We start from the raw sequence: 23172 nt of genomic DNA, 5'->3' as shown, positions 1-23172 counted from the left end.
TAAGAACAAAATCATATTTTCGATTCTTAATAAAAGCTTTCAGTTTTTAGTAAAACATCAACGTGTCTTTTTCATTAAGTACTCACATGTACCACTGCTACACTTGGCCGGACTTGCAGGGCCATGTTTCATCATCAGATACAAGGGATGTCAATCACAGGCCAAGTGTTCACTATCACAAACACACAGGGATGGCCAATATTATTCCAAAACAATAGAGGAAGTGAAGAGGTATTGACAGAATCACCCTCCAATTCGATATGCATAAACAAAGAGATTCTATCAATGTGTAGTGATTTTAAATTTTTTATATTTTTTTTTGTGGGTGGTGAAAAAATTAACTCTCTCTTATGGTGGTAAAGATGAGAGCACAATGTGCTTGTTAAAATACCCCTCACACACTAAAAAAATCCATTAGTGTCATGCTTCATCATTGGGGTCTTCCCGTCCCTCTACGGGGCGGGGCGTGCTACGACCTGACGAACTACGCGGGAGCACTAGTATGGTGACAAGGCTATGTGACAGTGCAAGGTGAGTGGTGTCAGTGAAGTGTAGGGACCTAGTAATGTGTGGGAATTAAAAAAGCTAAAAATCCTCTGGCTAGTGGAAAAAAAACAATGTATTCACTTCCCTAGCTGGGGACGTTAAGAAGGGGGTTTTGAGGTAGAGCAATTAGCTACTACCTGGTCTACATGTTTCGTAAGCAGTCCCCTACTGCTTACTCATCAGGACCTTCTAATGGCCCCTACTAGAATAAAGCTCAGTTGCTAAGTATGATAAGCCTATAGTCCTAAAAACTATCAGTAAAAATCCACTGTTAGTTTTAGCTTCAGGGCATGAGCTGGCCCCAGGGAAGCAAAAATATCAAAAAAGATGACCTGAATATGGTCTCTGTAAAGAAAATGGGAAAAAAAGGGAGAGAAAAGCACAAATTTTTACAATTGTAACTATAATTTGTCTTTAGGCACACCTTATTATTAGCGCCGCAAGTCCCACTTGTCATTTTTATTTGCCCGTTTAATAAAGAATATACTTAAGACTTTATGGACAGAGTGATGATTCAATCTGCCATCCCCTGAATGTTCGTTTTTTGCCCGAACATTGTGTTGCCCCACGTAATTAGGGCAGGTTTCATCTCAACACACGCACACTCATAACTCGATGCACACATCGGCACCACACAGGGATTAAAACGAGGGACCCGACTCTTTCGTATTTCAATACCAGTAATGGTGTTAGAATCAATCATTAAAATCCCCAATAGGCACACCCAAGTTGTTGGATAGATAGCGATACATACTGCTGGGGCGCATGTGGTATGCCCCATGAGCTGACAATCGGTAGGTAATCACCGCGGCGCTCTGAAAAAGAGAAACCACGCCCTTAGCGTCACAAAAACACACACAGCATACATCTTAGCCCCTGTCTCGTAGGCCAAGTGTTTAAAGACCTTTGGCAAAGTCTATTACTCACAATGTCCGCATAAGCATATTGCCTTACTTCTACCCGTACTGCTGCTCTGAAGAGTAATCGCGTCTGGGGTAGAGTGATCATATAAGCTCCACTGAGCGCTGGTGTCGCGTTAGAAGTCTACTCGCAAGACTAGCGCGCTAACCTAAGATGGCCGCCGTCGATGGAACAAGGATGTGCTTTCACGGAAGTCTTTCTTCCGTATCTACTACATTGTCAAAAACTATCGGCCCAAACATTTTTAAAAAACGTAATCATATCATATATGCTTGTTAGTCCTTCTTGTTGATTATCTTTACCGGACCTTGGTGCTGATTCTGTTTAATGACTCACACTAGAACCAGTGAAAGGATAAAACGGGCTGTTATGAAGTCTGGGTTGCCCCTGTTGATGGTTCAAGAGGCTTGTGCCCAGACTATGTTACAGGATCGCTAAAGAATTCTGCCAGTGTCTAAAGTATGAAGACTGTCAGTGGCGGATATTCTCAAGGGGCTGAGTAATTCTACAAATATGTTAAAGGGATATATATTTATAAGTATATCAGGTATTGCGGACTTAACTCTTCAGAGAGGCAGTACGGGTAGAAGTAAGGCAATATGCTTATGCGGACATTGTGAGTAATAGACTTTGCCAAAGGTCTTTAAACACTTGGCCTACGAGACAGGGGCTAAGATGTATGCTGTGTGTGTTTTTGTGACGCTAAGGGCGTGGTTTCTCTTTTTCAGAGCGCCGCGGTGATTACCTACCGATTGTCAGCTCATGGGGCATACCACATGCGCCACAGCAGTATGTATCGCTATCTATCCAACAACTTGGGTGTGCCTATTGGGGATTTTAATGATTGATTCTAACACCATTACTGGTATTGAAATACGAAAGAGTCGGGTCCCTCGTTTTAATCCCTGTGTGGTGCCGATGTGTGCATCGAGTTATGAGTGTGCGTGTGTTGAGATGAAACCTGCCCTAATTACGTGGGGCAACACAATGTTCGGGCAAAAAACGAACATTCAGGGGATGGCAGATTGAATCATCACTCTGTCCATAAAGTCTTAAGTATATTCTTTATTAAACGGGCAAATAAAAATGACAAGTGGGACTTGTGGCGCTAATAATAAGGTGTGCCTAAAGACAAATTATAGTTACAATTGTAAAAATTTGTGCTTTTCTCTCCCTTTTTTTCCCATTTTCTTTACAGAGACCATATTCAGGTCATCTTTTTTGATATTTTTGCTTCCCTGGGGCCAGCTCATGCCCTGAAGCTAAAACTAACAGTGGATTTTTACTGATAGTTTTTAGGACTATAGGCTTATCATACTTAGCAACTGAGCTTTATTCTAGTAGGGGCCATTAGAAGGTCCTGATGAGTAAGCAGTAGGGGACTGCTTACGAAACATGTAGACCAGGTAGTAGCTAATTGCTCTACCTCAAAACCCCCTTCTTAACGTCCCCAGCTAGGGAAGTGAATAAATTGTTTTTTTTCCACTAGCCAGAGGATTTTTAGCTTTTTGAATTCCCACACATTACTAGGTCCCTACACTTCACTGACACCACTCACCTTGCACTGTCACATAGCCTTGTCACCATACTAGTGCTCCCGCGTAGTTCGTCAGGTCGTAGCACGCCCCGCAGAGGGACGGGAAGACCCCAATGATGAAGCATGACACTAATGGATTTTTTTAGTGTGTGAGGGGTATTTTAACAAGCACATTGTGCTCTCATCTTTACCACCCTAAGAGTAATTTTTTCACCACCCACAAAAATAAATATAGAAAATTTAAAATCACTACACATTGATAGAATCTCTTTGTTTATGCATGGCCAATATTATGCCAAGAATGATTACAGTGTGTCAGGCGGGAGCACTTTTATTGCATACATATGTGCTCCAGATTGTCTAGAATGTCCTCCGGATGCCTTGGCGGCAGGCATTATGCCAGGTGTGGCCTTATAATGTCAGAGATGTGCACAATTTACTAAACATGAGTAGCAATATTCAAGGACCTGCAATATTTTCAGTGGCTGGCTTCGTCATGCCAGATATGTCTAAAGTGTGCCAACAGTGGCCACTATTATTCAGGTGCCTACAACATGACAAGGTTGGAAGTATGGCCACTGTTATGCCAGTGTAGGCTTTGCCACTCTAAAGATGTACCAAGAATCACCATGATGGCAAAGCTTATATCAAGTCAGGGGTGGGCACAGTCATGCCACTGATTCCCTACATCAAAAATATCCACCATTCTTTCAGGATCACTATCAGGCTTCAAGTAGACTCGATTGGGCCACTATTGCCAACAGTATGCTGAAAACGCCCACACTTGTGCCTCAGATGGAGCCCATCAAAGTAGAAATGCTCAAGATGACCGCATCGTTCTACTGGTGGTGGCAATAATGTCACGGAAGCCAACAGCATTGCCAATAATTTGCACCATTATGCCTAGGCAGCTTCATTCTAGAAATGCCCACAAAATAGCTGTACAACAGTCTTTGTCCGGTTCCTTTAAGTGCCAGTAATGGGCTCCATCATGCTGTAGAGATGCACAAAATGGTAAATATCACCCCCAGTTATGCTGGGGTGGATGATGTCATACCACGTTTGTTGCCCCCACCCTACTCTCTTTTACATGAGGTGAGCACCAAATCCTGTGGGTGCGGCCACTATAAACTCTTTCTGCCTCTGGCTGTCTTATTCAGACACTCACTGCTCAGTCTTCCTTTTCCACCCTCGTTCCACCAAATGAATTTACCTGGTCCCATCACCTAGTCCCACCATCTCTACTTATTGCTCCCAAGTGTGACTGAGAGCACAGGCCTGCATTAGATGGCAAATTACCATGCCACTTCCACGAAGCCCCATGATGATTGGCCTTGGGTGGCAGGCCCTACACTGACAGGTGCACTACATGTGAGATCACGGCACATGCCAGCACAGCATGATTGACAGGTCGTGGAGATCACACGCAGTGTTCTGTTTGAAAGATGTTATTTAAGGCTTCCCTGTACAGTCTGACAGAAAACTGAATGAGTATGCCCCCTCCCCGCCCAAAATAACCATATAAAGGCCCTGTGTGGTGGGCTTCTGGCATATACACCTTTTACTCTCACTCTCTCCTGTCGCACACAAGGGCTGTATATTTGTGTTAGCAACTCTTCAACATTTCCTGCCTCCCCCCGCCCCCACACCCCAGCCCCCATCCCTGCCCCCCTAATTAGACTCCTGGGCTTCCGATGAACATGTTGCACTTCTAGCAACGGTGTCTGAGCGTTCTTCACTGACATATACTAGAAGAGTGAATTGCTGAAAAATGTTTGCCAACTGCTAGTACCTCTTGATAATGTATGTACCAGAAGTGAATGTGTCCACGTGGTACATGTTGTCAAAACGAATGAACTTGTATTAAATGCGATGTTTCTTTTTAAATATGTTTTTGCGAGGTGGATGTCTAACTATTACTTACTGGTATTTTTTTCTCGGGCAGATTTTTTTAATTAAATTCTACTGTAATGACTGGAATCTTAAAATTAAAAGCCTTTATTTTCTACATTGACCGTAACGAGCCGATTGCGACAGTCACTCAATTCTTACAAAGCTGTCAAAGGCAATTTCAGATCATGATTACATGACTGTTTTAATATTTGTATGCATTTCTCCTTGTTCTGATATTTACAACTAGCAGATAACAGTTTGCAAGTATGTTGCACCAGTACCAGTTTCGTGTTAGTGAAATCCTAAAAATGTGCACCCGGAGCAAAGTGTTGATATTGGTGCTGGCCTGTACACCCCTCTGCCAATATAAGCCAGCCACAGACCACGTCTGAGTTAATATTGAATATTTGTTTGATTTCTGTAGAAGGTAATTAAAAAAAATCCTGAAAGATAAGGCAAAGTGCAGTACTATGTTGCTGTGATTTTTTAAAACATTTTTTATTACTGACCAAACGATAGTCTTAAATTTGTAGTCATTTTCATCTAGGGATTCACTTGTGACTTGTAATGTCTTAGCCTCAACATATAAATATAAGGAATTTGGAAATATATTCGTTTTGTGTTGAGCTCCAAATCTGCTACCACGGCAGGTTAGGTTGGTAGGGAAATTGAAGCATAGGTCATCGTGAAAGAGGAAACTTTGTCCTCTCCTCCCATCAGCCAAAAAAAAAAAAAAGTAAGCTGGCCTTAACCTTTATTAAATATCTGTAAACTGGCCACAACGTGCGTAAATGGTGCAACTTAACGTAGGCTGCAAAACATTAAATGCCAACGGGGTTTTCACTAGTGAGCAAACATGATTGGAGAAACAAATCTGCCCTGTATAGAGCAGATCAGCTACAAATGTTTTTATTGCACATATAAAATGTAAATAACGCAGACCCATTTCCCAATGATAATACAGTCTCTCTCTGGAGTGAATGCGGCCGCGCCTACAGCTTCTGTCACTGGACAAATTGGTGATAATCACTAATTCGATGTATGTACAGTTTCTTACATTTTCTAGCAGTGTCTTAGTTACCACCATTTCATTATTTATTTTTATTTTAATTCAGTATTACAGAAAGGCTTGAAAATGCGTTAGAAAAAGCGGCTCCCCTGTTGAGAGAGATATTTGTGGATTTTGCACCTTTCCTTTCACGAACACTTTTGGGCAGCCACGGCCAGGAGCTACTGATTGAAGGAACAAGTACGTATCCGTTTTTTTTTTCATTTGTTTATAAATACCCACGAAATTATTTAATTTTCCAGAGCATGGCGCTTCTGCTGATATAGGAGATCTAAGCAGTTGTGAACTTTTAATGGTTTGTCCCTGTTAATTGTGAAAGGGAATACAAATTATGTTTATTGGATCCCATCAAGGTATTGTTTTAGCCCAAACATATTGACTGTGTCCTCCTCAAAGCGGTAGAATGAGGGTAGAACTGAAAAATGGTGGTAAAAGCCAATATTCCTTCCTGGCTTTTAAATCAGCGAAAGTGCCTTTTCGTTTATTTGTTTGTGTTGTGTGGAGTGAGCAAATGAGACAATGGGTCAAAGGGTGGATAGATGAGTGGAGTGATTGGGTGCCTGGTTGAATGGATGCATATATGAATGTGTGAGTAGATGACGGGGTAAGTGAATACACGGACTGATAGCTGGATGAAGAAATGAGTGCATGGATGGGTATGAATCGTGGTATGAATCGCTGGTGGTAAAACACACCATTTAGAAGCCGTTCAACATATCGGTCCTCTCCCGAATGCTTTCTAGTGGAAGTATTGTGTTTTCTATTGTACAATATTGAGGGAAGTGGACACCTAGGAAAAAAAGATGTTTGTAAAACACTATTTCTCACAAAAACATTTTGGTGAAAAAAATGTGGCATGCTATGATCAGGTAACCAATTAACAGGCGTACAATCCCACAAAACAAATACAAGCAAAATAAGGCAATGATGGAGGTTTGCTAGTGCAAAAAGAGAGATGGACTATGTTGGGCAATGAGAGAACCAGTGTGTAAAACTTCCAAAGTAATACGGTTTTTATTTCTGGCAAGGCTGGTCCTGCATCTGCCATTGTCTTGTATAGTAGAAGTTAATAAGTTAATAATTTGGTTAATATGCTTTATTAACCCAAATGATTGTAGCGAATATACTCTCAATTTCTTTAAAATATTTGAGTACAGTACAAATGGGAATGCTGCATATACAAAATTAAACAACAGTAAAATGGACATTCTAAGTAATAAAATTCTGCCTAGAATTGAATGAGGGAGAGGAGTCCACCATGTGTATAATAATTTTATTTTATGGATTATGGATCTATAATTTAACACATAGAGGTATTCGAAAATAGAGGTCACCTAAATCCCCAGATATCATTTTGGTCTATTGTTAATCAGTGGCCGCATGTCTAATGCTTATTTGTCTATCATGCAATCACATAATAGAATGTCAGTTTTCAATGTGTTAATCTTGCATCCTCTGAGCTCTTGAAATTGCTTAAAAATGATCACAACGTTTGCTGAAAATCAGGATCTGGGCTTCAAATTAGCATGATACGGTCAGCACAAAGTTTTATAGCTTCCTTGTTTCTGATGGCAATAGCAAGGGGTTCTATAAAAAAGAAAATACAATTGGGTATAGTGGACATCCTTGCCTGATTACACGAGTAAATCTGCATGAAGCAATATCAGTAGCATTCATAATTAGCCTCGACTTTTCCCCTCTTTAGATAATGGAAAATATCTCCATAAGCTGGGAGGAGAACCCAAACGCTTTAAAAATGGGAATAAGACTTTCCCAGCTTATTAAGTCTAAGGCCTTTTCAGCATCTACAAATAATACCTAAATCTGATTTGTCCTCAAAAAAACTAAAGCCTCAGTTAAATAATTGGTATTGCCAATCAGTTAGAACATCATTTTAGTCTTTGTCTCTCAATTTCCTACCTAACTGATTTTAGTCTATTAGTCAATAATTTTGTACTTAATGTATACTCTGTATCTGATTGACACATCTAGCCGCAGATTCCTTAACTTTCGAATTCTCCCCGAGCAGCAGACTGGATCCGGAAATTTTTCAGCAGTACCTCTGCGCACAGTGGGACGGCATCCTATGACTCCGTGATGATGTCGACTCCAGTTGTGACGTGAGTCCACGCTGGAACGCAGATATCAGTTTCTTCTTTTCTGCGCTGTGATGCAGTTACAGAGAAGTGGTTCCTCAAACCGTTTTCTGGACTACTTCGACAGTTTTTGTCAGTTGGAAACAGTGTGCTTTTTCTCATGTTTGCAGGCTTTAAGCTTTGTGGGTCTTGTACTCCACAAATGTTGGTTACTGATCCGCATTCTGTTTCTATGTGGTTCTTAGGGAAACACCACAACTCCGAAGATTGCGTCTCCTGCCACAAGCTGAAGCCGAAGGGACTCAAGGAACGCCGTATATAATCCTGGCAGCGCAGCTGTTGCAGTCTTTAGAGACTTCACGCCGGGCTCGGTCTTCTTCCTATTTAGCGGTCCATTCACTGGGCCATTCCAGGAGCCTCAGTCCCTCACAGGGACTTTGCTTTCCATCGACGTCTCGAGGTAAGCACATGCTTACCTTGGGACTTCATTCCGTGGAGATTCCGTCTCCCACGGCTCCTTTTGCCGGTTAAGTAGGCCGTTCAATACCCTGCCCATGACTCCTCATCTTTCCAGGAGCCAGGGTGTTGATGGCCCAAATTAGAGAATACTACAATTCTCTACATTTATTTTATTTTGAAGGTTTTGGACCTCCACCTTTATCTGGAGCGCCGTTGGGCTTCATGGAGGTGAGAGGAGCCATGCCAGTGGGTTCACCCTCTGTGTCAGTTGGGACTTCTGAGTCGTTAGGTCGGAGCTACTTGGCATTGCTGTCTCTGCTTCGGCGCCAGTGCACAGCCCTTAGGGGTTTCCACCTTCGGTGTTCATACTTGATCAGCCGACTCCGACATTGACATTGGAGGCGCCAATTGAAGTAATTTTTCCTCTTCCTCTTGATGTCGAGGCGTCGCCTTCTTGGTGTCGGGTGCAGATTCAATAAAGCCAACTGAGGCAAATGTTGTTTTTCTGTTACCCTCTCATGGTGGGGTTTCTGAAAGTCATCTTGTAGCAGATGATAAGGAGGAGTCTGGGCTATTACAGCCTATTTCTGAAACTATCCCACCTCATATAGAGGAGAATTGGCTATCTGCCCTTGGTGAGGCTAGTGGGCGAGAGTCTTTCCCAGCCTCGGGGCTCCTTTCCCATACTAGTCTTGTTACTGAGGCGCTTTCCTCTTTTGCAGTTATTTTAAGGAGAGTGGCTATAGCATTTACATTATCTCTTCCTATGGTGGAGAAGTCAACTAATCCTCTGAATTATGTTTTTTCCGAAGGTCAGACAGGGGTGGAGCCTGTTCTCCCATATAGTGAGGCCCTGTACAACATATTGTTGTGCACTTGTGATGAGCCTGATATGCAGTCTTTTTCCTCAACTAATTTTGCTTTGATATCCACGAACATGTCTTATGTTTTTGGAAATTTTGCTCACTCTTTGTGAAATTCCTTGCAGACTAATTTGCCATCACTTCTGGATGACCTCCGATCTAATCTTGAGCAGCTGATTTTGTATGGCCAACAGGCAGCTAAGCTGATTATTAGATGTAGCATGGATGCTACTAATGCGGTAGGTCGGACCATGGCATCCTCTGTGGCATTACTGTGTTGTACCTGGTTACGGACCTCAGGAGTTTTAGTGCCTGTCCAGGCTACTTTGGTGGATATTCCCATTGATGGTGCCAATCTTTTTGGTTCACATGCCAACTCTGCTTTACAGTGTTTCTGTGATAGATAAGGTGAAACAGAGTCCTAATTTCTCTTTTTGTATACTACTCTTTGATTTTTCCCTATACTAGGGTTGTATGGGGATTTTAATCTGTGTTTCTTACACAGTTGGCTATGTTATGGCAGTGCCATGTGGTATAAGTTCCGCCTGTTGATGGCACCCAATGTGGTGTTCCTGCGGCTAGCAGATATTATTGTATCTGAAAGAAACAGGTTAGTATTAGATTCCTTACCTTAGAATATCCCCAGGCGTCAGTCTGGATCCGGAAACTTTTGCGTAGCAGTACCCCTGCGCGTCGGTAGGCGTCGTCTGCAGGCGTCCCCTGCGGCTCCGCGTCGTCGGCGTCGTGCGCCGTGATGACGTCGCTGGAGTATATAGACGCCGCCTCCGCGCGCTGACGTCAGTTCTTCTTTTTTCCGCGCCAGTTGAACAAGTTACTTACCTTCGGTAACGATATATCTGTAAGAAACAGTAGTTAGTATTAGATTCCTTACCTTAGAATATCCCCAGGCGTCAGTCTGGATCCGGAAACTTTTGCGTAGCAGTACCCCTGCGCGTCGGTAGGCGTCGTCTGCAGGCGTCCCCTGCGGCTCCGCGTCGTCGGCGTCGTGCGCCGTGATGACGTCGCTGGAGTATATAGACGCCGCCTCCGCGCGCTGACGTCAGTTCTTTGCACACAGCTTTTCCGCGCCAGAACACGCAGAGCCATGTGAGAACCAACACTGGTGCCATTTGAAACTAGGGCCCTGAAAGGGATGTCCTTAACCCTAGGTATCAGTTCGCAGAACGGGGAGGACGGGCGGGGCGGTAAGGAATCTAATACTAACTACTGTTTCTTACAGATATATCGTTACCGAAGGTAAGTAACTTGTTCATCTGAAAGAAACAGGTTAGTATTAGATTCCTTACCTTAGAATAGATACCCCAGCAATACCAACCCCGGTGGTGGGTCTGCGAACCAATACAACCTACACCAGAAAGTCCTGGAGGACCGAACGGCCAAAGAAGCCATCCCTCCGGACTCGACTGTCCAGGCAGTAGTGCCTCGCAAAGGTGTGCAGCGAGGCCCACGTGGCCGCCTGGCAAATGTCCTGCAAAGGGACTCCCCGGCCCAGGGCAGTAGTAGCCGCCGTGGCCCGAGTGGAATGGGCCCGCAGCCCAACAGGAGGCTCCTTCCGAGCCAAAGAGTAGCATGCTTTGATGCACAGGACGACCCACCGAGAGATGGTCCGTTTCTGTACCGCCCTTCCCTTCTTCTCACCCACGTAGCCAACAAACAGTTGGTCATCCACCCGGAACTGGCGTGTGCGATCCATATAGAATGAAAGCGCACGTTTTGGGTCCAGACGATGGAGCCGCTCTTCATCCTTTGAAGGATGCGGAGGCGGGAAGAAGGAGGGCAAGGTGATGGACTGCCCAATGTGAAAAGCAGAGACTACCTTGGGCAGGAAAGAAGGTCTAGTCCGAAGAACCACCTTATCAGGATGAACAGACAAGAAAGGAGGTTGAATAGAAAGAGCCTGGAGCTCACTCACTCTCCTGGCAGAGGTGATGGCTACCAGGAAGGCCGTCTTTAAGGTGAGAAGACGGAGAGGACAGGAATGAAGGGGCTCAAAGGGAGCGCACATCAGGAAAGTCAAAACCAGGTTCAAGTCCCACTGAGGCATCACGAACGGAGTTGGAGGATACATGTGCGTGATGCCCTTTAAGAATCTTAACACAATAGGGGACTTGAACAAAGATGGCTGATCAGGTAGCCTCAAGAAGGCGGAAAGGGCAGAAAGATAGCCCTTGATAGTGCCCAGGGCAGAGCCCTGCTGGGCAAGGGAAAGGAGGAAGAGGAGAACCTCAGACAGAGGGGCAGAAAGGGGATCCACAGCCTTTGCTGTGCACCATGCCACAAATCTGTTCCACCGGCAGGCGTATACCGACTTTGTGGAGGGACGCCTGGCTGCCAGAATGACATCACAGACTTCAGGAGGCAAGTCAAATGGCCTCAACTGTCGCCGCTCAATCTCCACGCATGGAGGTGGAGACTGGACAGGTTCGGGTGGAGGACCGTCCCCTGCTGCTGCGACAGAAGGTCCTCCTGAAGGGGCAGGCGGATCGAGGGACCGACTGTCATGCTGAGTAGCTCGGGATACCAGTACCTTCGAGCCCAGTCCGGAGCCACAAGGATAACTTGGGCCCGGTCGCGCCTGATCTTCTTCAGCACTCTGGGCAGAAGTGGTATAGGCGGAAAGGCGTACAACAGACCGCAACTCCACTCGCGCCGAAAGGCGTCGCCGAGCGAGTGCCGTCTTGGAAACTCCAACGCGCAGAACTGATGACATTGCGCGTTCTCTTCTGTGGCGAATAGATCTAACCAAGGCTCTCCCCATTGCTGAAAGAGGCCTCTCGCCACATCCGAGTTCAGACGCCATTCGTGATCCACCGAGCACCGACGGCTGAGTTCGTCCGCCCTGGCGTTCAGAGAACCTGCCAGGTGTTGAACCGACAGAGTCACGCCCTGACGTTCCAGCCATTGCCAGAGGCGCAGAGCCTCTTGGCAAAGGGTCCACGACCCCACACCGCCCTGTTTGTTGCAGTACCACATGGCGGTGGTGTTGTCCGTGAACACCTGCACTACACTCCCGTTGACAAAGGGGAGGAATGCCTTCAGTGCCAGGCGAATCGCCCGCAGCTCCAACATGTTGATATGGAGCCGGGACTCCGCCGGAGACCAGAGGCCCCTGATCTCCGCCTCTCCCAAGTGGCCACCCCAGCCTTGGAGGGACGCGTCCGTCACAACCACGTGCTCCGGCTGGGGAAGGGAGAGGGATCTGCCCCTGACCCAATCGCGGTCTGTAAGCCACCACTGCAACTGTCTCGCAGTGCCCTCCGAGATCAGGACATGGTCGGATAGGTTGCCCTGATGCTGGGCCCACTGAAACTTCAGGTCCCACTGCAGAGCCCGCATCCGCCATCTGGCGTGATGCACCAGAAGGATGCAGGAGGCCATCAGCCCCAGAAGCCGCAGCGTCAACCTGACCGAAACCCGGGATAACGGCTGAAAGATGGGAATCAGAGCCTGAATATCCCGGACCCGCCGTTCCGGGGGATAAACCCGAAACTGCGCCGAGTCGAGAACCGCTCCGATGAAAAGGAGCTTTTGAGAGGGACACAGGTGTGATTTCGGCACATTGATGGAAAACCCCAACTCGTGCAGGAGGTCTGCCGTCATCTGAAGGTGGTGGACGACTGTCTGGGGCGAGCCCGCCTTCAACAGCCAGTCGTCGAGGTAGGGGAAGACTGAAACCCCTAACCGGCGCAGATGAGCTGCGACCACCGCCATCACTTTCGTGAACACCCGTGGGGCGCTGGTAAGGCCGAATGGGAGCACGATAAACTGAAAATGCTCGTGGCCTACCGTGAACCGCAGGTAACGCCGGTGGGCCGGCAGGACGGGGATGTGAAAGTACGCATCCTGCAAGTCCAACGCTACCATCCAGTCTTGTGGGTCTAGAGCAGCCAAGACCTGAGCCAAAGTCAACATCTTGAACTTCTCCTTCCGGAGGAAGCCGTTGACGTTCCGTAGATCCAAGATAGGACGCAGGCCTCCCTTGTCCTTCTTGGGTACCAGAAAGTAGTGGGAGTAGCAACCACACCCTACTTCTGGCCCAGGAACGCGCTCGATGGCCCCCTTGGCCAAGAGGGCCGTAACTTCCTCCTGCAGAAGTGTCAAGTGGTCCCCCGACACACGGTGGTTCTGCGGTGGCATGGCTGGAGGAGTGGACTCGAAGGGGAGGGCATAGCCCCTTCGGACAAGCTGCAGCACCCACCTGTCCGATGTTATCGCGCGCCAGCGGGAGTGGTGATGGCGAACCCTGCCACCCACTGGCGTCACGTGAGCCCGAAAGCTCGGACTAGGAAGGCTTGGATGCCGCAGCGGAGGGAGGCGTGGACTGACCACGACGCTGGCCTCTACCGCCACCACGGCGGAAACCACGGGCGCCACCGCGCTGGGGAGCGCTCTGCGCCGCGTGGCTGGCAGCACGTGTGGGACCTCCTCTCCCTTGGCCACGAAAGGGCCGAAACGAACCCGTCTGCTGGCGCTGGGTCTGGGTCGAGAGACCCAAGGACTTGGCCGTGACCCTGGAGTCCTTGAAGCGCTCCAGCGCGTGGTCCGCTTTGTCACCAAATAGGCGACTGCCATCAAATGGCATGTCCATAAGCGTATTTTGGACGTCTGGTGAGAAGTTGGCAGATCTCAGCCAGGCATGGCGACGAATCGCCACCGTAGTGGACATGGCCCGTCCCAGTGAGTCCGTGGTGTCCAGACCACAACGGATCGAGTACCGCGCCGCATCCCGGCCTTCAACAAAGGCCCGGGTGAGCTTGTCCCGCACTTCCTGGGGGCATTGCGGCAAACACTCCTCGACCGTATCCCACAGGGAGTGGGTGTAGCGGCCCAAGAGGCACGCGGTGTTACAAGACCGCAGCCCAGCACTCAAAGAGGAAAACACTTTCTTTCCGAATTGGTCGTACCTCTTTGATTCCCGGTCGGGCGGAGCCGACGGAAATGCGGACTGCGAAGTGGAGGCCTGGATCACCAGACTCTCCGGGGAGGGATGGGTGGACAGGAAGGCAGGGTCGTCCGCGCAGGGACGGTGACGCCTGGCAACGTTCCGGTCAACCGGCGCACCAGAGGCGGGCCTGGACCAGGTGCCCAGAAGGACATCCGTCAGGGCCTCATTAAACGGCAGCAGAGGCTCCTGGGGGCATGACTGCGGTTTAAAAACTTCCGTCAGGATATTCGGTTTGACCTTCGCGACGGGGAGCTCAAGGTGTAAGGCCTTGGCAGCCCTCATCAGGACCACCGAATAGGCAGCACCCGCCTCGGACGCCACAGGGGACGGAGAGACAAACCCAGGGTTGGGCGACTCGTCCAGGCCACTGGCATCACCCAGATCACCTACCCAGTCCACATCGTACTGGCAGGCACGGGATAGAGGGTCCTCAGACCCCTCCCAACCCTCTCCATACTCCTCCTCGTCATACCCATATTCTGGGTCGACGATATAGACATCGGGGTCAACGGGCCCCATCGGCGTCGGGTCCGGCGTCGGCCGACGCCGGTCCGGCTCCGAGTCCGGAGTCGGGGAGGAAAGGGGGGTGGCGCCGCGCGGCGTCGGTGCCGGGGACCCGACGCCGGCCGGAGCCGACGGCGGAGTCGCTGCACCACGCGGGGGCGGTACCATGGGCTGGCCCACAGGAACCGACGCCGGAGAGGCCGGGAGACCAGCCGGCGACGAACCAGAGGGAACCAGCGGCGCCGGGGCCGGAGCCACCGGCGGCGCCGGGGCAGGAGCACCCGAACCGCTCGGGCCCCCAGACGGGACCGACGGGCCCGCAGGCGCCGAAGGCCCCGCCGGAGAAGACCTCGCCCTCATAGCAATGAGGAAGGCCTCGATCTCCTCACGCGACGCGCCTTCCCCAGGGACCGACAGGTGTGGGGCAGACGGCGTCGGCGACCCATGCGGGACCGCGGGGGTGGGGCCACCCGAGCCCCCGGCCGCGGCACGCGGGCGTCGGGGGGAGTCGGGGGTGCGATGGCGACGCCCCGACTTCTTGTGCTTACCTGACGAGCCGGAGGAATGGTGGCGACTCCCGGAGCGCCCATGGCGGCTCCGCGACCGCTCCCTCGACCGCTCCCTCGACCTCCGACCGGACCGGGACCGCTCTCGACGCGGGGCCGACAACCGGAGTTCGAGAAGCTTGCGGGACCGCTCCCGCCTAGCTTTTCCAGTCAAGGCCCGACAGTCGACGCAGGACTCCACGTCGTGGTCCGCGCCCAGACACCGGAGGCAGAGTCGATGGTGGTCGGTGACCGACATCATGCGGTCGCACTCGTCACAACTCTTGAAACCGGGCATCCTACCGGCACCGTAAAGATCAATCACAAAAAACTTGGTCAAAAGACCGGAGTACTGCTCTTCGGATCTGCGCTAACTGGCGCGGAAAAAAGAAGAACTGACGTCAGCGCGCGGAGGCGGCGTCTATATACTCCAGCGACGTCATCACGGCGCACGACGCCGACGACGCGGAGCCGCAGGGGACGCCTGCAGACGACGCCTACCGACGCGCAGGGGTACTGCTACGCAAAAGTTTCCGGATCCAGACTGACGCCTGGGGATATTCTAAGGTAAGGAATCTAATACTAACCTGTTTCTTTCAGATAGCGCAGATCCGAAGAGCAGTACTCCGGTCTTTTGACCAAGTTTTTTGTGATTGATCTTTACGGTGCCGGTAGGATGCCCGGTTTCAAGAGTTGTGACGAGTGCGACCGCATGATGTCGGTCACCGACCACCATCGACTCTGCCTCCGGTGTCTGGGCGCGGACCACGACGTGGAGTCCTGCGTCGACTGTCGGGCCTTGACTGGAAAAGCTAGGCGGGAGCGGTCCCGCAAGCTTCTCGAACTCCGGTTGTCGGCCCCGCGTCGAGAGCGGTCCCGGTCCGGTCGGAGGTCGAGGGAGCGGTCGAGGGAGCGGTCGCGGAGCCGCCATGGGCGCTCCGGGAGTCGCCACCATTCCTCCGGCTCGTCAGGTAAGCACAAGAAGTCGGGGCGTCGCCATCGCACCCCCGACTCCCCCCGACGCCCGCGTGCCGCGGCCGGGGGCTCGGGTGGCCCCACCCCCGCGGTCCCGCATGGGTCGCCGACGCCGTCTGCCCCACACCTGTCGGTCCCTGGGGAAGGCGCGTCGCGTGAGGAGATCGAGGCCTTCCTCATTGCTATGAGGGCGAGGTCTTCTCCGGCGGGGCCTTCGGCGCCTGCGGGCCCGTCGGTCCCGTCTGGGGGCCCGAGCGGTTCGGGTGCTCCTGCCCCGGCGCCGCCGGTGGCTCCGGCCCCGGCGCCGCTGGTTCCCTCTGGTTCGTCGCCGGCTGGTCTCCCGGCCTCTCCGGCGTCGGTTCCTGTGGGCCAGCCCATGGTACCGCCCCCGCGTGGTGCAGCGACTCCGCCGTCGGCTCCGGCCGGCGTCGGGTCCCCGGCACCGACGCCGCGCGGCGCCACCCCCCTTTCCTCCCCGACTCCGGACTCGGAGCCGGACCGGCGTCGGCCGACGCCGGACCCGACGCCGATGGGGCCCGTTGACCCCGATGTCTATATCGTCGACCCAGAATATGGGTATGACGAGGAGGAGTATGGAGAGGGTTGGGAGGGGTCTGAGGACCCTCTATCCCGTGCCTGCCAGTACGATGTGGACTGGGTAGGTGATCTGGGTGATGCCAGTGGCCTGGACGAGTCGCCCAACCCTGGGTTTGTCTCTCCGTCCCCTGTGGCGTCCGAGGCGGGTGCTGCCTATTCGGTGGTCCTGATGAGGGCTGCCAAGGCCTTACACCTTGAGCTCCCCGTCGCGAAGGTCAAACCGAATATCCTGACGGAAGTTTTTAAACCGCAGTCATGCCCCCAGGAGCCTCTGCTGCCGTTTAATGAGGCCCTGACGGATGTCCTTCTGGGCACCTGGTCCAGGCCCGCCTCTGGTGCGCCGGTTGACCGGAACGTTGCCAGGCGTCACCGTCCCTGCGCGGACGACCCTGCCTTCCTGTCCACCCATCCCTCCCCGGAGAGTCTGGTGATCCAGGCCTCCACTTCGCAGTCCGCATTTCCGTCGGCTCCGCCCGACCGGGAATCAAAGAGGTACGACCAATTCGGAAAGAAAGTGTTTTCCTCTTTGAGTGCTGGGCTGCGGTCTTGTAACACCGCGTGCCTCTTGGGCCGCTACACCCACTCCCTGTGGGATACGGTCGAGGAGTGTTTGCCGCAATGCCCCCAGGAAGTGCGGGACAAGCTCACCCGGGCCTTTGTTGAAGGCCGGGATGCGGCGCGGTACTCGATCCGTTGTGGTCTGGACACCACGGACTCACTGGGACGGGCCATGTCCACTACGGTGGCGATTCGTCGCCATGCCTGGCTGAGATCTGCCAACTTCTCACCAGACGTCCAAAATACGCTTATGGACATGCCATTTGATGGCAGTCGCCTATTTGGTGACAAAGCGGACCACGCGCTGGAGCGCTTCAAGGACTCCAGGGTCACGGCCAAGTCCTTGGGTCTCTCGACCCAGACCCAGCGCCAGCAGACGGGTTCGTTTCGGCCCTTTCGTGGCCAAGGGAGAGGAGGTCCCACACGTGCTGCCAGCCACGCGGCGCAGAGCGCTCCCCAGCGCGGTGGCGCCCGTGGTTTCCGCCGTGGTGGCGGTAGAGGCCAGCGTCGTGGTCAGTCCACGCCTCCCTCCGCTGCGGCATCCAAGCCTTCCTAGTCCGAGCTTTCGGGCTCACGTGACGCCAGTGGGTGGCAGGGTTCGCCATCACCACTCCCGCTGGCGCGCGATAACATCGGACAGGTGGGTGCTGCAGCTTGTCCGAAGGGGCTATGCCCTCCCCTTCGAGTCCACTCCTCCAGCCATGCCACCGCAGAACCACCGTGTGTCGGGGGACCACTTGACACTTCTGCAGGAGGAAGTTACGGCCCTCTTGGCCAAGGGGGCCATCGAGCGCGTTCCTGGGCCAGAAGTAGGGTGTGGTTGCTACTCCCACTACTTTCTGGTACCCAAGAAGGACAAGGGAGGCCTGCGTCCTATCTTGGATCTACGGAACGTCAACGGCTTCCTCCGGAAGGAGAAGTTCAAGATGTTGACTTTGGCTCAGGTCTTGGCTGCTCTAGACCCACAAGACTGGATGGTAGCGTTGGACTTGCAGGATGCGTACTTTCACATCCCCGTCCTGCCGGCCCACCGGCGTTACCTGCGGTTCACGGTAGGCCACGAGCATTTTCAGTTTATCGTGCTCCCATTCGGCCTTACCAGCGCCCCACGGGTGTTCACGAAAGTGATGGCGGTGGTCGCAGCTCATCTGCGCCGGTTAGGGGTTTCAGTCTTCCCCTACCTCGACGACTGGCTGTTGAAGGCGGGCTCGCCCCAGACAGTCGTCCACCACCTTCAGATGACGGCAGACCTCCTGCACGAGTTGGGGTTTTCCATCAATGTGCCGAAATCACACCTGTGTCCCTCTCAAAAGCTCCTTTTCATCGGAGCGGTTCTCGACTCGGCGCAGTTTCGGGTTTATCCCCCGGAACGGCGGGTCCGGGATATTCAGGCTCTGATTCCCATCTTTCAGCCGTTATCCCGGGTTTCGGTCAGGTTGACGCTGCGGCTTCTGGGGCTGATGGCCTCCTGCATCCTTCTGGTGCATCACGCCAGATGGCGGATGCGGGCTCTGCAGTGGGACCTGAAGTTTCAGTGGGCCCAGCATCAGGGCAACCTATCCGACCATGTCCTGATCTCGGAGGGCACTGCGAGACAGTTGCAGTGGTGGCTTACAGACCGCGATTGGGTCAGGGGCAGATCCCTCTCCCTTCCCCAGCCGGAGCACGTGGTTGTGACGGACGCGTCCCTCCAAGGCTGGGGTGGCCACTTGGGAGAGGCGGAGATCAGGGGCCTCTGGTCTCCGGCGGAGTCCCGGCTCCATATCAACATGTTGGAGCTGCGGGCGATTCGCCTGGCACTGAAGGCATTCCTCCCCTTTGTCAACGGGAGTGTAGTGCAGGTGTTCACGGACAACACCACCGCCATGTGGTACTGCAACAAACAGGGCGGTGTGGGGTCGTGGACCCTTTGCCAAGAGGCTCTGCGCCTCTGGCAATGGCTGGAACGTCAGGGCGTGACTCTGTCGGTTCAACACCTGGCAGGTTCTCTGAACGCCAGGGCGGACGAACTCAGCCGTCGGTGCTCGGTGGATCACGAATGGCGTCTGAACTCGGATGTGGCGAGAGGCCTCTTTCAGCAATGGGGAGAGCCTTGGTTAGATCTATTCGCCACAGAAGAGAACGCGCAATGTCATCAGTTCTGCGCGTTGGAGTTTCCAAGACGGCACTCGCTCGGCGACGCCTTTCGGCGCGAGTGGAGTTGCGGTCTGTTGTACGCCTTTCCGCCTATACCACTTCTGCCCAGAGTGCTGAAGAAGATCAGGCGCGACCGGGCCCAAGTTATCCTTGTGGCTCCGGACTGGGCTCGAAGGTACTGGTATCCCGAGCTACTCAGCATGACAGTCGGTCCCTCGATCCGCCTGCCCCTTCAGGAGGACCTTCTGTCGCAGCAGCAGGGGACGGTCCTCCACCCGAACCTGTCCAGTCTCCACCTCCATGCGTGGAGATTGAGCGGCGACAGTTGAGGCCATTTGACTTGCCTCCTGAAGTCTGTGATGTCATTCTGGCAGCCAGGCGTCCCTCCACAAAGTCGGTATACGCCTGCCGGTGGAACAGATTTGTGGCATGGTGCACAGCAAAGGCTGTGGATCCCCTTTCTGCCCCTCTGTCTGAGGTTCTCCTCTTCCTCCTTTCCCTTGCCCAGCAGGGCTCTGCCCTGGGCACTATCAAGGGCTATCTTTCTGCCCTTTCCGCCTTCTTGAGGCTACCTGATCAGCCATCTTTGTTCAAGTCCCCTATTGTGTTAAGATTCTTAAAGGGCATCACGCACATGTATCCTCCAACTCCGTTCGTGATGCCTCAGTGGGACTTGAACCTGGTTTTGACTTTCCTGATGTGCGCTCCCTTTGAGCCCCTTCATTCCTGTCCTCTCCGTCTTCTCACCTTAAAGACGGCCTTCCTGGTAGCCATCACCTCTGCCAGGAGAGTGAGTGAGCTCCAGGCTCTTTCTATTCAACCTCCTTTCTTGTCTGTTCATCCTGATAAGGTGGTTCTTCGGACTAGACCTTCTTTCCTGCCCAAGGTAGTCTCTGCTTTTCACATTGGGCAGTCCATCACCTTGCCCTCCTTCTTCCCGCCTCCGCATCCTTCAAAGGATGAAGAGCGGCTCCATCGTCTGGACCCAAAACGTGCGCTTTCATTCTATATGGATCGCACACGCCAGTTCCGGGTGGATGACCAACTGTTTGTTGGCTACGTGGGTGAGAAGAAGGGAAGGGCGGTACAGAAACGGACCATCTCTCGGTGGGTCGTCCTGTGCATCAAAGCATGCTACTCTTTGGCTCGGAAGGAGCCTCCTGTTGGGCTGCGGGCCCATTCCACTCGGGCCACGGCGGCTACTACTGCCCTGGGCCGGGGAGTCCCTTTGCAGGACATTTGCCAGGCGGCCACGTGGGCCTCGCTGCACACCTTTGCGAGGCACTACTGCCTGGACAGTCGAGTCCGGAGGGATGGCTTCTTTGGCCGTTCGGTCCTCCAGGACTTTCTGGTGTAGGTTGTATTGGTTCGCAGACCCACCACCGGGGTTGGTATTGCTGGGGTATCTATTCTAAGGTAAGGAATCTAATACTAACCTGTTTCTTTCAGATGAACAAGTTACTTACCTTCGGTAACGATATATCTGTAAGAAACAGTAGTTAGTATTAGATTCCTTACCGCCCCGCCCGTCCTCCCCGTTCTGCGAACTGATACCTAGGGTTAAGGACATCCCTTTCAGGGCCCTAGTTTCAAATGGCACCAGTGTTGGTTCTCACATGGCTCTGCGTGTTCTGGCGCGGAAAAGCTGTGTGCAAAGAACTGACGTCAGCGCGCGGAGGCGGCGTCTATATACTCCAGCGACGTCATCACGGCGCACGACGCCGACGACGCGGAGCCGCAGGGGACGCCTGCAGACGACGCCTACCGACGCGCAGGGGTACTGCTACGCAAAAGTTTCCGGATCCAGACTGACGCCTGGGGATATTCTAAGGTAAGGAATCTAATACTAACTACTGTTTCTTACAGATATATCGTTACCGAAGGTAAGTAACTTGTTCTTCAATAGTCTTTGACCGGCTATATGGTACAAGGATACCTGTTGTCTAGCTTTTTCCCTTTCCCTTGTTCCTCTGATAATGGGCTTCATGCTCAAGAGGTCATTTGCTTGTCATTTTTCTTCTGGTTAGTAAGTTTTCCAAAGTCACATGCTTCTTTGGAAGCAGCTCAGAATGCTGGTATGTATTACTTTTGACTGTCAGTATCTCTTATAGGGAGGTCTTGCTTATGCCCTTTTTGAAACCTTTCATACAGAGAGTATGTTTGTTCGAGGCATGTGGGCTGCTAAAATTCATATCTAGTGCATAGATCGCCGCCTAGTGTTGGGTCCGGATGATTGCACATTGTTGTCCTGGAAGAGTCTTCGAAGTATCACGAGATAGGTGGCTCCTCCCCTGGACTACAGTGCGCATGGGCATCGACTCCATCCCCAGATTGTTTTTTTCCGCCATTGGGTTCGGATGTGGTTCTCGACGTCTCCGTGTCGGAACCGATAACTTTGTTCTTAAGGCCAAAAGGCCTTCGTTACCAGCGTCGGTATTGTTTGCGCACGGTCTCGAGCGTCGCCCAACTCTCGGAGCCGGAAATCTACGGAGTCAAGTTACTCTTCAGACATCGAGGCCCTCTCGTCGCAGCAAGACCCGACAACCTTACCATGGAGCGGAGCCCATTTAAGTTCTGCCCCATATGTGGATCCAAATATCCACACATCGATGTGCATCCGGTCTGTAATAAATGCCTGTCACCGGACCACAACGAAGACAACTGCATGGCCTGCTCTCAATTCAGGTCAAAGAAGACGCTCAAGCATCGGCGCGCGGCGCGCCTCGAGGCCCAGCGAGCAACACCGGCACCCGACAACATATTCGACGACCCCGCGGTGGAAGGCAGTAGCCATCATCTCCAAATTTCGCCTCCGACGACGGAGGTCCAGTCCGATGCCGAGGAACACGTCGAAGGACACGGCCAGGACACTGAATACATCGAGGAGGTAGGGGACGACGAAGAAGTTTATGGGGCCGCGGAAGATAGCTCGGAGGAAGAGCTATGCCCCGAAGTCTATATAATTCAGGCTCAGGTCACGGGATCGCCACTCGGCCTTACCCACGACCCCGCACCGCTATCCCCGGCCCCGCCTTCTCGCCCGGCCACGGACACTCAAGCGGAGCCGCCATTGACCGTATCGAAACCGAAAACGAAACCTTCGGTCTCTACGGCACCTAAGATGGCCGACGTCCAGCCGAAATCGAAACCAACGGATTCAACAAAGCACAAAATGGCCGACGTCCAGGCAAAATCGAAAACGAAACTACCGGACGCGACAACACCTAAAATGGCCGACGTCCAACAAGCAATATCAAAGCCTGCTCCTTCATAGGTTCCGTCCACCTCCGGCCCACAGAAGTCGAAGAAGGCTGTCGAGCCAACAGCGCCGCAGAAGGTGCACAAGGATTTGTCCTCCAAGAAGGCCGTCCGTCAAGAGTCGGCCTCTGTTGCTCCGGCACGGTCGTCGAAGTCTGTTCACACGCCTTCAGACGCTCCTACGGCGCAGCCGACTAAACGCCCAGTCGAACAACAGTCGACTACAAGCCACGACCCGAAGGCCTCGGG

The 23172-nt window shown here is 52.1% G+C and overlaps 1 protein-coding gene across 2 annotated transcripts in view; it reads left to right on the top strand.

Moving 5' to 3' along the window:
• LRBA (LPS responsive beige-like anchor protein) overlaps positions 1-23172 on the top strand; it is a 2244423-nt gene that overhangs the window by 720855 nt on the left and 1500396 nt on the right. For both annotated transcript variants that reach the window (XM_078676915.1, XM_078676916.1), the window contains exon 33: positions 6013-6146. In XM_078676915.1, coding sequence (XP_078533041.1) covers positions 6013-6146 — 134 coding nt within the window. The remainder of the gene's footprint in view (positions 1-6012; positions 6147-23172) is intronic.

This window comes from Lissotriton helveticus, chromosome 2_1 (assembly GCF_964261635.1).
Source record: "Lissotriton helveticus chromosome 2_1, aLisHel1.1, whole genome shotgun sequence".
Lineage (NCBI taxonomy): Eukaryota > Metazoa > Chordata > Amphibia > Caudata > Salamandridae > Lissotriton > Lissotriton helveticus.
Note: the sequence above shows the minus strand (reverse complement) of the source record. Positions and strands in the feature narration are given on the sequence as shown.